Source organism: Botryllus schlosseri, chromosome 15 (genome assembly GCF_051294905.1).
Source record: "Botryllus schlosseri isolate E-star chromosome 15, Bs_hap1, whole genome shotgun sequence".
Classification (NCBI taxonomy): domain Eukaryota; kingdom Metazoa; phylum Chordata; class Ascidiacea; order Stolidobranchia; family Styelidae; genus Botryllus; species Botryllus schlosseri.
The window spans coordinates 3,465,570-3,481,415 of NC_137250.1; the positions used below are offsets into that span (position 1 = coordinate 3,465,570).

A 15,846-nucleotide genomic window follows, 5' to 3' on the forward strand; every position below is an offset into this window, starting at 1 on the left:
TCAGGTTGTTTTGCGATAGGTATGGGATGTACGTGAATTTACAAGCTGGTATGTAATCCTGATTTACACAGACAGCATGTATGTAGGTAGGCGGTAAAATTACAGTCTGAGTGGCAAATATACAGGATAAAATGTAGATTGGATATACCGGAGGTGACTGTAACATTACAGTCTGGCGTGTAAAGTGAGATTACCGGACGAATGTAAGTTCAATTTACATTGACTAACGGTAATGTTAAATTACCACGAAATGTCTGGCTACCGTGCTTCCAAACATTTCGCGGTAAATCGAGGTTTTTATTTTTTACAGTGTGCCGATACGAAGTATATTTTCGGAATTTGTGACTGGGGTTTAAGCACAAACACAGTGTCAGTGAGCGGGACAATGAGTAATTCAAATATTCGGTTTATCTGTTTCTAATCAACATCTGTTGCTAAATTTGCGATATCGTGTGATACACTGTAAATAATAATTTGGTTTACCCTGAAATGTTCGGAAGCACGGTAGCCAGACACTTCGCGGTAATATAACAGTAACCGCCAGTCATCGTAAATTTAAATTACACCCATCCCGTATTCTTACTTTACACGCCATAATGTATTGTTGCAGTCCCCTCCGGTAGATCCAATCTTTTCCTGTACGTTTGCGACCGAGACTGTAATTCCACCACTTACGTGGCAGGTCTGTATGTCGTCCGTACAAATCAGGATTACATGCCTGCATGTAAATAAACCTACATCCAGGACCGAAACAGCCCTTCGTCAGAACCCCCCCAAAACGTTGGTCTTGGACCTCCTATGGGTGATAAACCAAACTTTTCGGTGGCTTAGTGCCCCAGACCACCTTCCAGCCAATACGTTATGCCGCTACGTAACGTATCACCGAGTTTTGTTGGACTGTTTAGTTAGACAGCCTTTGTTACCTAAACGCGCGAAGCGAAAATTTTTTCTACAATTCATGATTGAATCGGTCAATATGATTGGGAATTGCATATATATTGCTATCAATATTTTATCAAACCGCAACACCGGTGTCGAATGGTTATAATGTAGCCTTTGAATATAATCTACATTTGCTGACGCGATGTATTATTCATTGGAAGTAATTTTTACTATAAATCCCAACATTTGTTAGAAATGTGCTAGATAATATAAGGATTTTTCAACCTACTCAGAATTACTTCGCGGGCCGGATGAAATCGCCTGGTGGGCCTGATGAGTGGTCCGTGTGTCGTATGTTTGACACCCCTGCTATAAATCATGTGTGTTTCATCTTGAGGGAAGGGTGCCAAATAATCGAGATATTCGGCAACATTAAATCGCGATAAGCGCGAAAAGTTTGAAAAGTTGCGTAAATTCCCCCCCCCCAAAAAAAACACTAAAATTTGTGCTAATTCACGAAATAATTTTGGGCCCGTTTCGAGCCCGGGCGCCCCAATCAGGGGATTCGGGGTGCGGCAGTTACGGTCCTGTCTACATCCATTGCTGTCGCAATTAATGTATTTGGCTCCATTTCAAGTTCCAACCTGTAAAAGGAAAGTTATTGAAGTAGAAAATTTGGGATTTGAAAGGAGTAGTATTCACGGTGCGAAATTCTATCAATAATTACTATTAAAATTTTGTTGTGCGTTTTTATAGCCAACCTAACAATTTAATCAGCTAGCCAGTAAACTTACAAAAATGTTTTTTTAACCACGTTATTTCAAGACAAATAATTAGCAATGACAGCAATTGTTACAATACAAAGACATCCAAAATAAAGTACCCATCACCATCGTCGAATAGAAGCCTTCTCATGGGTTAAGCAATTCTTTTTCATGGCTACACTGGCATAAACAATAAGTAGCACAGCCGATAACTAGCACGTACATCGAAAAATTCTGCCAATTTTCAAAAGCTATTTCATCTAGCTGCGGTGCATTTCCAAAACATTATTTCTTATGTTTAAACGTGAAATGAACAAGATTGGCTGCATACCAACATTTTTAGCTGTGAGCAATATATCAATATCCCCAGTTTAGGAGTTTCGGAATATAGTTCTCCAAGTGCCCACTATCAAGATGTGACGTCACAGAATTGCCAATATTTGTTCAGCTCTAATGGCTATTATCGATATTTCTTTCAAAGTGTTATATCTAGTCTATATTGTCAGCGAGCTGATAACACTGGGCAATAATTTTGAACGAAAAATTTGTTGACTTTGATTTTGCATTTGATTTAGGTTACTTTTGGCGTGCTGATTCCTAAAATTCCGCTGGTTTTCTTCTATACGTCAAGTTTTTCGTATACGACATATGCACGGAATATGCAAATTTTATCGAATTTAGCCATATTACTATAACAAAGTTGCCATATTTTGTAGCACAAATTCCGGACGCTCTTTATCGACCCCTAGCTGATTTCAAAATGAGGCATGAGCACATTATCGATCAATGTGAGGTCACACCAGCAAAGTGTTGTCCACTGACTTGGGGTGGTCACGATCCGGTTCAGGAGTATGTGGCTGTGTGTTATAAGTTGTAACCAGGTCCGCTGCCACATTTTTCCAGCCCCCTTCCCCCCAAATATACACTGATCTTGGCCTCGCTGTAGGTTAATCGATGCTATATGAATCTGGTTTCTATATGCATCTGGTCGTTAAAGGACTTGATTGAATTATGTCAATAATATTGGTTCTTCCATACATTACTATAAAATTGTGATCCTCCGCCCACGTGATCAGAGCTGTGGAGAATGATGAATTCGAAAATGCAGGGAGCGTAATTGCTCATCGTTAAGTCATATTCATGTCACACAGATAAGAATAACTAATTCCGGTGCGCACTGAACCTCTGAGATATGTAAATACCGCACATCCGGTGGCTTCCGAATTTCCATAGTCGCGACTCCATTTCCACTTTGAAAATGTTCCGTGGCTCAGCTCAAATATAATGAGCTGATTACCAATTAAAGATCGGTACATTTGCGCATACTTACTCATGGCCTATTGTGAAAGCTGATTACGTTCAACATCTTCACGAACCCCAGAATAATGGTGAACTAGCCCCAGAATCACTATCTTTGAATAAAGCATCTAAACGGCCATAACCGACTCTATGAATATAATACCGTTATATTATAATTGCGATTACAATTAGACTCATTTTTGTGAATGAATATTATTTTTATTTATGTTTGATCACAGTTTTTGCGAGGGTGTTAGTCTCCATATTGAAACCAATATATATGATACGAAATCGAAATAAAAAACATTTAGCATAAATTCTACCTAAAAATAATATTGTTTATGTTGATTTACGAAAAAATTATGAGCTTACTTCATCCCTTTGAAATTCCAGACATTTATGCATATTTTAGAAATTCCTCCCGGACGCAGTTTTCACAGTGAAATTCCAGACACGTCCGGGTAATTCCGGACGTATGGCAACCCTATCCTATAATAAGTTATATAGCCAAGGGCTCAATTGAATTTTCAGGAAAAAAGTACTTGCAAATTGCAGGATATGGCAAGTAAAATAAACATCATATTTACTATCAACTAGAGGTCCAACGGCCCATTCAGATTATCCAGTGTAACCTGAAACTCCTGTACGCTCAATAATTTGGATCAAGATGAAGATCTGGGAAGAGCAGGCCTAAAGATGAAGATCGAAGATGATTCATAACGTAGAGTAGTCCATCAATACAAGTTAAATGATCTGACATAGGGTTTGAGACTTGGAAGAGAAATAGTTGGAATTTTTAGCATCCTTGCAAATTGAGAAAAGATTACTTGGCAAGAGAGAGAAGATATCTCACTTTCGATCATGGGAAACGGCGTTTTCATCGTAGGGCGGGGCTACTTTTGGTAGCTTTGTGTATTGTCGTGATACTGGGATTGGCATGATACTGCTACCATGGGCTGCTGAGGCAGTTAAGAATCGCGATTTACAGCTCAAGTGAATTGCAAATGTCTATTGGTAGCTCAAAAAGGATCCTAAAGTGTGACATTCATCGAAATGACAACGTCTTAGGTGCAGTAACAATTGCACACTCAGTTAGTCTTTGTGAATAATACAGAAACATTGAGAATATTGCAGAAACATTGAATTGTTGCACTATCACAAGCACGATTGGACTATATGTGTCAGCTTTGAAATATTGTGTATTCTTAGTGGTCAGACAATAAGGATACACATGTAACCCTGATACACATGTGCCACTACACATGTCAGACAGCAGGTAAAATATTAGCTTACATCTGCAATAAACTGGTTGGCATGTACCAACATGGATTAATTTGCAACCAACTATAAATCAGACATTCAAATTCGGTTGTTCATATTGATGTGCTAAAAATTATGTTTCTAAAATGTTTGCTAACGTCACAAAATTTTTTAATCAAGAACTCGACGCACAGTGGACTCTCGGTTTGCGAATCAATTTGCTAATAACATGATAATACATGGATTCACTTGCGAGAAATTAATTCCCTGTCTATCATTGATCAGTCATTCAAGTCTCGTATCCTCAATATATAATATATTATTCTCAAGTCATATCCGCGGAACAATAATGGCGGTGTCTTACAGAATATAAACGACTGTTACAGTTGAATCAAAAAAGAAAGGTCGTTGAAATGGGAATGCAACTGAGATTGATTTAGTTTGTGGGTTGTAGTGATTGCTACATTAGAAGTTTTTACAACAACGGGTGATATTTCAGTGATGGCCTTTATTGTTTGTTATAAGATGTTGAAATGTCGGGACGCATGAGTGGTAGAATTTTCAGAAACTGAATTGCAACAGAATTTACTAGATCGCTGACAGAGTTGCAAGATTTCAATGCAACTTTCGAATCAATATGTGTGACATACAAGCGAGAAACACTATTAATATTAATGGATATAGTACAGTGTCATGTTTATGGACTTAAGTAATATCATCTGGATTTGAAGGTGACAATTTTGTTTGTTATGAAGTCACGAGCGAAATGCTGTTCTGTGATGTCGTCAGTCTTCTGTTCATTCTATATAATCTCAAGACAGACCGCTTTTTATTGAGTCGTCCCTTCTTTGTTTCTTTATTATAATGTCACCACCGATGGTATATGCTACTGACTTAAGATCGTATGAACCTCTGAAAGGTTCTGGTTCGCGTGAATGCTAACCATTTTGGAAGGTTCTGTGTGAACGCCAACCTTTTTGAAAGGCTTTCTGTGAACGCGAACCTAAATCTCATGACTTCACGTGACGTCATATTGCTAATGCCAACGCTACATTTCAGTGAAGTGATATATATTAATGTACACGATACCTAGCGACGACTCGGGCCACATATTGCCACAATGCTGAAGTATACATACGGAATTTTTAAACGTCGCCAAATATATCAACTGGAGAAATCAAATGATATAATAATTTTATAAAATCAATATCTGCAGTCGTTTTGCCATTAATTTCGACGAGGACTTGCGAGGGAATATAAGCTTATGCCTTAACGGTCTAGGCCAGTGGTTCCCAACCTTTTTCGGTGGCAGGGCCTAATTTAGAATTTCAGAGTACAGCCAGGGCCGCACGAATGACAATGCAAGGAACCCCAAATAGTCCCCAAAATATGAAAATTGGCATTGTTCCGATCATTCGCTTAACGCCATTGGCCATTGTGTTGCCGCGCTCCCATTGTTCAGAACAATCAACCTTTGCTGGCTATTTTGGAGTAGTTTTATTGCCCTGGCTAGATTTCAATTCGTATTTTTGGAATCACTGCGACACTTGCTTTCGATAAACACCGACGTATCAAATTATTCGGACGCTTGGGTCGCGAGCTATAGGACTACCAATTATGCTGCTTTTTGCCGGCTAAGCAGTACGCATCTCGGCGTCCACAGTCGTGAGTCACTTGTTGCACATCTATCCGTAAATTAGTTATCAATTCCCAGGGCCGTAACAGCACTTCGTCAGCCCCCCCCTAAAAAAAATGTTTCTCTTAGGCCCCCCATAGCGTGATAAACCGAACTTCGAAGCCTCCAGACCCCCTCAGGTTACATGGCTATTTACCGCTATTTATCATCTAAATCGGCAGCTTCTCTCGACAAATCTATAATTCATGATTGAATCGGTCAATATAATCGGGAATTGCATATATATTGGTATCAGTTTTTATCCTCTCTCTGCTCACGTAATCAGATTGACCGGTTGAGCCGAGTGAGTTGTGTTTGAAAAGGTAGGACCACTCAATAATAATTAAACATCTTCGGGCGTATACCCGTTGGCAGTAACGAAACAGCACTTCGACAGGCCCCAAAAACATTTAGGTCTTGACCTCCCATAGGGTGATAGACCGACCCCCCGTGCCGTCGTTCGCTTCTGCCATGAAATCAGAATCCCCGTTTAGTGAGCCAGCAAGGAGCGCGAAAATTTTCGATACTTCAAAATAAAATAGGTCAATAAGATCGGGAATTGCATATATATTGCTATCAATTACTTGTCCTCTCTGCTCACGTAATCAGATTTACCGGTAGAACTGAGTGAGGTGTCTTGGAAACTGTAGGGCCCATGTTATTTCGTGACCTCCAGTCTGCTATAGCAAAAATATAGAATCGCCCAGACGTACTAAACTAAAAGATGCACACGATTTCAAATTGGTAGTTCTTCACTGGCATATAATTCTTCCCTGCGGGATGGTAGCCTATTTGTCTCGTGACGTTCGTGCCTATACAGGAACATTCGGTGCCAGTTATTTAGGCGCCTATGGTCAATTATACCTATATGTATGTTGAATATACATAACGAAGTTTTCGGTCAGCGTAAGGGCAGTCATTTTGGGCCAAGGTTTTCTCGCTGCCGATCGTTCTGGCACAATTCTTGGAGTCGCATGTTACATGGCCTAAAACTTTATATGTCTTCGTGCGTCGTGGCGCGGTAATGACCAACGCCGATATGCCCACTTCTATAAATCTTGCGCATTTTATCTTGGTTGAAGAGTACCCAATAATTAAGGTACTTGGAAACTTGAAATCTCGCGCAGAGCGAAAAATCATTGAAAAAGTTGCATAAAATACTTTATAATTTATGCTAATTCACTAAATAATTTTGGGCCCCATTCGAGCTCGCTCCCCCCAATTGGGGCTCTTGGGGTGCGGCAGTTACGGTCCTGTCAATACCTATATCTATACCTATACCTATATCTATAGGTACTGCCTGTTCAACTGGAAAGTTAGGGAACATTGCATTGAAAAAGCAGTGACGTAATCTTAACAGTCTATTCACAACTTTCCTGCAATCCTAATTGAAAACTCCAGACTCCAAGCCAAGCAAGAGTATTTTATAAATGTATTTTTTTTCATAGATCGATTTCTCAATATGATTGAGGGGGCCGCAAGAAGGCTAGCTGGGGGCCGCATGCGGCCTCAGGGCCGCGGTTGGGAAACACTGGTCTAGGCCAATCCAAACAATGTATTCGGCGTCTGAGTGTTGCTATGTTGATGTTGAGCAGAGTGTAACACAGGTTTTACCTTATTAACAAGTTATACTGCAGTAGCCAACACCCCAATCGCACGGATTTGTTTCTTTATGATGCAATAATATGAAATGGAGATGGATCCCGTACGCTTGCCAGATTTTTTACATCAGACAACGATATCAATTTAATTGATTGGTTGAATAAGCATCATTGGCTGACTACATACCCGTAGCGTATTACGCTCTTGATGTTGCGTGATTGCGGGTCAAGCTCACAGCAGAGAGTCACTAGTATTCACAAACAGAAAGCTGGATATTTTGAGCGAACTTTTGTAGCAAAGCAGGAAATTTTTTGAGATTGTTAAGGTGCATGCTTGTTTGGTGTTTATTTTTTATGCCACCAGTATAGTATGTATAGAGTGCCCCGCGGTTTAATGCGATACATGTCAACCAAAGATGTTATAATGACGAGAACATTGTAACATATGAAAAGGTTTACAGTGCAAAATCTACCAAGGTACGTTTGTAAACGTGAACCTCCAAATTTCGGAGGTTCACACACAGAACGCGAACGTGAACCTCACGTTCACACATCCCTCTTACTGACGAAATAATCGCTTCAAACAGTAAATATCGAACATATTCAACGATCATATGCCATAATATAACAATGCGACTGCAATGTTTCGTTTTCCTTCTTGTCGCCAAGTATAACCCGAATCGGTGACATCAACACCAAACTCCGAGAAGGAGAAAAATAGCATATTTGTTGCCTAACGACTAATACAAAGGGAGCATAGAAATAAGGCAACCTGTATCGTTGTGAACAGCGGGTTGGATGGTCACTGTTTTATTGTGTTATAATTGTATTCAATCGGATAATAATTGCATTTTAATCAATCCATTATTTGCGAAAAATGTGTTTCCACATTACAGCTCTTACGATTCGTAGTACTATCTAGTATATGCACAGTTGGACACTTAGTAATGAAGCATTACACTGATAAACAAAGGTATGGATTGGCTACATTTCAAAATCATTAGACTGATCCAGCCAGCAAGCGAATAAAACGTTTAATTCTGGTCCACTTGTACGACCCAAATTGAGTTTGTTATCCCTGGTGTATAATGATAATGTTGACAACACCAAATTATTTAGGTCACTGTCATGTATGTTGTGATCATATTATGATATCAATGCAAGACGCAAGACTCTTGGATTTTTCTTCTATAGATACCTGAACAACCGACATGGATTGTCGTAGAGTCTTTCACTGTCAAGTGCCTACGCGACTATTTGGAGGAACAACGTAAATGTTGCAGCCGGCTGGACTTTATCGATCTGGCTTTACAGGTAGATATCTAATAAGCCCAAGCTGTAAATATCATTTCTAAATTAATAAAGCATGCTAACAAAGCCATGCCTTCGTTTTAAATGATATTGCATACTATACCTCCTCGTTTCAAATGAACAAAAAAAATAAAAGAACGAGTCATTCATTCGATTATCATGTTGGATTTTTTTCAGTAAATTATATCTGCAACCAAAATGTAAACTGTGCGTCCTGCTTGCATTTCAAAAAATCTCCGTCTCCAAGGGACAGAAACTGTCTGTTGCAACATCAAAACGAAGTCACAGTTGATTGTTGACAACGGAAAATAGTCTTTTGATGCAAACGCAACACTTCTTCGTCCTTTAATGACTTTGCAACAAGATTGTCGACTGACTCTCATCAGTAGCGAACATTAGTAGAGGCGATTAACCAAATTCCCAACATAAAAAAGATACAAATTCGGCTATGAAATAGCCCAGTAACAACACAAAACTGATTGAATATTCCCGGGGTATGGAGATTTTCTTTCGAGTCGGAAGAGGATCGGCTAGATAATTTTGTTAACAGCATATGCTATACCGGTAACTCCTGATGACAGTCAGTCGAAAGCTTGGAGTAGATTAGAAGTATCAATATTATGAACATGTCATCAAATCGCAATTCAATATCGGTTTTTAAATTTCAACTTAGAGTCAAGTCTGGGTAATGGTTTTTGATCACTTGTCATCTCCGAGTAATTTCTTGAAGTATTAGGATACATCAAATGATTACCTGCAGGGCAAGTTTCCAGTTCGAATGGATATCTATTGATTTCAGTTGTTCTGAACATTTTCGCATAATTTATCCGTTTGGCGAAAGCAACGAATACGCAGAAAATGTTGATGTCATTCTCAGAGCTGGTCAGTAACGAAGTACTTCTACTTTTTCGAAGTACTCAAGTAGTTTTCCTCTACTTCTGGTACTTACTCAAGTAGATATGAATTTCACTACTTCTACTTCTACTTCATAATATTTTGTGATCTACTTACTTACTTTTCGCTATTTCTAGTTTGTCAAGTAGAAGTAGTTTAATCATCCAATCAGGAAGATGGCCTTAGAAATTTCGGGGCTGTTTTCACGGAGTATCGACATTTAATTTTCATAAAAGTTGAGTTAGGCCCAGAATTTTCGTCGCGCTTCGCGCGCAGTGAATGCGGAGTGACCAGTATGATTTCACGAAAGTATCGGTGAATATAATTTAGTAGCGGGCTGACGTGGTTCCGTTCACACTGCATTGTCGCCCTTCCCCATATCAAGTATTTCATCACAGTATATATGGCTTATCATAACGTTTGAAATTGATGTTTTGCAATCTAGCATTTACTTATCATATTGTAATCAAGCTGTCCATGGCGTGTCCTAATCTGGAAAAGTGGACTCTGACTTTTTTTAGTTTTAGAGCTGTTTTAGCATACCAACCTTCGAAACTTTCTGGACTAAAGACATTAAATACATGTTCCGTTTTTAGATTTATATTTCACTTTCAATTCCCGGTACCATATATTTTGATTTCTAATTTATATCATTTCTTTTGTCTGGATAGCATACATGTTGAAGTATAAAAACTAGTGTAGTAATGTCTTCAATTTCCAGAAATAAAGCTACACAATGTAGCACAAAGTGTTTACACCATATCCAACACAACATCTCCGTATTGCTCTTCGACTAAACTACAGGCCTTATAATATGGGGGAGTGTGCACTGTGCAGTACCATGATATTTTCTAAAACGTGCTGTTTGATTAAACAGATGATTAGTATCGCATTTCCATATCAATAATATCATTTTCATCCCATGATGTGGACGAATGCGTATGCTACCGAAAATTGGATACCTGCTGGTATGCATCAATATGAATCAAGCTCGTCACCTTTCGCATAGCTCAATTTGCACCTTTTTACAATCCATGTGAACGAATTAGGCTCGTTTTCTCAACTACTTACTTACTTGAGTACTTTTAAAGTCAGTCAATTCTACTTCTACTTCAAGTAGTTTTAGGTTGCTCATGGAAGAAGTACTTCTACTCGTACTTGAGTAGATTTTTTCGTCGCTACTTCTACTTCTACTTCTACTTGAGTAGCTTTCTTGACTACTTTGACCACCTCTGGTCATTCTCTGAATTCATTGGAGAAGAACGCAGACCAGCCATTCGCATCCCAGTGAGTGGGCGGAAATAGGAACTAGAGTGTTCAAAGCCTCAATATATGTAGTTCGAATGGATGTCTATTTATTTTAGTAGTGACTACAAATACATCCAACCTATTTTACGTGGGAACGGTTCTTTCGGGAGACGCGTTGCAAAAGCGACTTTTTTAGTCAATCAAATGATATATCCCGTAAAAATTTTCAAATCACCCGTTTTTTCGACCGATATTACGACTATTGAACTTGCAAAAATTGTCCTCTTTTTCGGATTTTAAAATATGGTAATTCTAGTCAACCAAACCACTTTTGTCAAACAGTCGGAAGGATGTACTTCCAGTCTTAATACAAGTAACGTCGTTTACGAATATAAGTGCCACTGTCAGCAGTTATCTGGAATATACATCCCAAAGATTGTTTCCGTTTATAATGCAGCACATTCCGAATTTAATCCGCTCTAAGACTCGTGCTAATAATCGCACGGAACCGCACGTCAGTGCAACAAGTGACAAAAGCAGACTCTTACGACGATTTCCAAGCATACGCTTCGTCGACCGGTAAACATTTAGGTGAGAACCTTTCATGTGCGCAAAACTATGATGATGTCATGTTTACTGCCATTGCGTGGGGCAGATCTTTGTTTCATTTAAACATATTAGAGTCCACCGTTTAATCAGTTGATCAGATCGATCTTATATAAACAAAAGCACTTTCCGTATAACTTTCAAATTCCCGATTGATCGGTTTCATTTAGTGTAAATCGTCGTTTTACTAACATTCGTCGTTGCTACTATAGTACCCGTGTATGATTGAAAGTTTGTTGTTGGCATTGTCACCGTGCCAATTCCATGGTATGTGGTTTTCACTGCTACGGCATACTTCATCTTGGTGATTTGCATTTTCGATATATTTAAATTACTCTAGTGTACCAATAACGCGCGAAAAGAAGCACCCGAAAAGTTTTTAACCCATGAAAAGTTTATTACTGGGATGTATGTTGTAATAATAATAATATTAATAATAAATTATCGAGCCAGATGTACAGTTTAATAATTACCAAAATACCGGATTCTAATTGTTCAACTTACTAATAATTATAATGATATGAATTTTGCTGTGATATCACAACTCCATCGACAGTTCTAATCTCATCTCTTCAACAGTGATGTATTTTGATCGTCCTAGTATCGTCTCTGAATAGCTGCCCAACATTCAAAACAAAAAGAGAAGGCGTCCTCGGATGGCATTTTAGCTTCACCGAAAAAGAGGACGAATCCTCGTAAAATAGGACATGTGGTATATCTTTAGGATATGGTATATGGATTCCGTTCCTGTATGTTTGAGGTTGATGAATGAAGTTGACATTGAGTGATTTTGTCTCGGTTTACTAGATAGGTCATGGATATATTATGTCATATTCATTTAGAGCAGTGACTCCCAGGGGCCACGTCACCAAGGATCACAAGTTCATATTAGGGGAACATACGAGCGCCTGTTTATCTTACAACGGAATCTAGGTTCCGAACCAAAGCATAGGGTATGCATCGAGTTTACCTCAATTGCATCCTGAAAACTACATAACTCGAATAAATTCGTTGCCCATTTTAATCGATTGCCTTGATTGAAGTACTGTCATAAGAAGTTTGTGTCATTCGTTCGTATTTATACTTTCATCTGTTCAAAACATCGCTTGATTGGGTTACTAGAAAAAGATCACTTGTTGCAGTCCCGAGGATCCTTCCTCAGCATTAGGACGCTAAGTTCAGTTTGAATAGGACCTTGACTTTCATTCCATACATTGTCTAAAAATGAACGATAATCCGACTCCATTCATTAATGTTGTACATGAAATCGAACGCTAACATTCAGATTGCCGATGGTATGGCCTACCTTGAAAAGATGAAATTCGTCCACGGTCGTCTATCTACGGAAAGCGTTCTTATTGATGATCGCCGAGTCTGTAAAATTGCTGATTATGGTTTGGAACCTGTGTCTTATACCAGAAGGTGTGTATTTGCTTCGTATATTTGCTTCATCTGTATTTTCCTGGTGATGATTGATGCATTTTGCATTTAGGATGAGTAGCATACACATGTGATATCTCTAGATCAGTGTTTCCCAAACGGTGAGGAATTCCCCACTGGTGGGGAATTTCTGGATTTCTGGTGGGGAATAGACTCACTTTTGAAAAAATCTTTACAGTAATATTCTCCTTTATTAAATGTCGTTTTGAAATGCCGACCGAATATTTCATAGCTCATTTGCAATTCAGCGATTCATATTATCAGTAGGGCTGGGCACAATGATTCGAGTACTCGAATCTGAATCGAGTATTAATTCTAATGATTCGAGTCGAGTAGTAAAACGCGATGTTTTTCGAGTAGGCCTACTGAAAATATACGCTCCGCACGCCGCTAAAAGTTAATTTATCAACGATAATTATAGTTTCGATACTACTTTTGACTGTGGTAGCCTTGAAACCTTGATTGGCCGTATCGCAGCATACGAAACTCATTGCACAAGCTACTATAGCGTCACTAGGAATAACATATTTCTGAAGTCATGATCAAACCACAACATGTCACAAAGCGCAATGAAATTGGTATGGTCGAAAAGACACTAACGTATCTGCAGTGTGATGGAGAACAGGCATTATATTCTTTGTGGACGCAAAATAGGTACAAATTTGAACATGGACATCTTACTTACTGTTATTAAGTCATAATGAGTGATACTCAAATACTCGACTCGACTCGAAGCATAATGCATGATTCAGAATCAAATCACTCAGGTACTCGATTTTGCCCAGCCCTAATTATCAGTGCCTCCAATTAGCGAGAATCGCCTGAATAGCGACAGGCGATATCCAGAAATGTTTTTATTCATTTGTAGACCATCATCGGTCACGAAACGTAGTGATAGAAAAATTCTGGTTTGTTGTAATAAGAGCTCGTATTGCTGAACATGTATTCAAGAGAGATCGTGGACTCGTTAATTGATAGCACATCCGGACTCGTTACAAATGAAATTACATATTTATGTTATTTCAGGTTATTTTAGTATTGTGCGAAAGTGTAGTTTACGGCGCCTTATATATATATATATATCGCACGCATGAGTTCGTCAACATCAGGAAGTTTATCTGACCCATGTGTTATTCGGCATTTACGTATGTAAATTAATGCTACCCCGCAACATATGGAAAATTGTCAAACCCCTCCTACTTTTCTTATGGCTGCGCGCCGGGGTAGATACATATATTTACGGAGGTGCGTTTACGGTCTCCGGTTCACTACTGCGTTAATTATATTGCGTGCTGATCAATTCCGGGGATCTTAACAATCATCAATAGTACGTACTATTTACGAATCAAAGGCTTGCAAAATTTTATTGGAGGTAGCACTGTAAAGGGTATATATGTATAATGTATATAGACAGTTTAGGTGGGGAATGAAGACTCGCAATAAATCGGAAGTGGGGAATTAGGATAACAAAGTTGGGAACCACTGCTCTAGATGCTCGTATGGTAACCTTTTAAAATCGGGCTGGTTACATGTAAAATTACAGACAAGAACTTGTATCCAGTCACAGATACCCATTATTTGAAAAACATACGATATAGTCTGTCGCCGATATAATTGCGATATGCACTTCAAAATATGGTGCGCGGCAGCCTATATAATAAAATCAGGTCCCTCCTGGTAAAAATATTGTTAGCGACGATTCGAAAAACCACGATCTTTTTCCAGGCGTTTATCAGAACTCTGCCAGGAAAATGAAATTAGCAGCGAAAAGTTCACAACAAAGTCAGATGTATGGGACTTCGGAGCAGTACTACTTCAGATATTCATTGAACGGGATCCTAACTTAGGTATAAGAACAGTGCCGGATGTGATTTGTGAAGTAAAGGAGGACTGCGTATTAAACATGACGTGGTCTCAAATTAAAGATAGAATCGGGAAAAAACTTATGGACGCAGCCAATCTCATCATCAAGCCATCGTAATGGAACTGCAGCTAAATGATTTTCCACAACGCCTCGTAGCAATGTAGCTGCCTCGGCTACTCGTCTTTGCTTCCTAACCCGATTCGAAATTTCTGACAAGATATCTTCAAAATTGCTCTGGCTCACGCGATCATGTAGTCACGCAGGGAACGAATGCTAGATAGTCGTAAGCCGGTATTATGAAGAAACTGTGTCTTGCAACCAATGGTTACTTGAACAACTCAACAATACTATTATGTTGTTGATAAGCCGAAAGACCACTGCGAAAGGTCGTGCTGTCAGAATTACGCTGGCATATCACAGCTAGAAAATTACCGCTGTATGAATAGTTTTACCAGAATATACAACCGATCTCAGTATCAGTCTGACCAACCGACAAGTATCATAGAGTCAAGACAAATTTTAACAGGCTTTAGACACAAATCTCCCTGGCTGAACGTCGTCCGTTGAGCGTCAGTACCGAACGCCTATTAACCGTAACTTGACTGCCGTGGTTTAAAATACAGAATTCCTTCATAATATCCGCTGACAACTTTGTGGAAATGGTTCTAGGCGTCACTACCTGATCAAGTCAAGCAAGTGCAATAGTGAGGATATTGTGCCAGGAATATCGCAAAGGTTGAAGAAGTGAAGATGCGCAACCGCGGGAGCTAGACTGCAACGGGGCGTACTGGAAAATCATTTGAGTTGCAGTGTCATTACGGTGGCTTTGAAAATATGAATATTCTTGATAATGGATAACTCAAACTCAATAGGTCAAGATAGCCATAGGCAAGAATGCGAAATCCCAGAAAAAATTATTGATATAATTGAGTATAAGAATAAATGGCATAAATTGTATCGAATATACGCTAGATCTGAGCTGTTTCAAATATAATTGAAGTA

The 15,846-nt window shown here is 39.0% G+C and overlaps 1 protein-coding gene across 1 annotated transcript in view; it reads left to right on the plus strand.

The window, feature by feature from the left end:
- Positions 1-15,846, plus strand: part of LOC145457204 (proto-oncogene tyrosine-protein kinase Src-like) — an 86,708-nt gene that overhangs the window by 55,653 nt on the left and 15,209 nt on the right. The window contains exons 10-12 of the mRNA XM_080335386.1: positions 8,676-8,795; positions 12,826-12,962; positions 14,706-14,827. Of these exons, the coding sequence (XP_080191512.1) occupies positions 8,676-8,795; positions 12,826-12,962; positions 14,706-14,827 (379 nt within the window). The remainder of the gene's footprint in view (positions 1-8,675; positions 8,796-12,825; positions 12,963-14,705; positions 14,828-15,846) is intronic.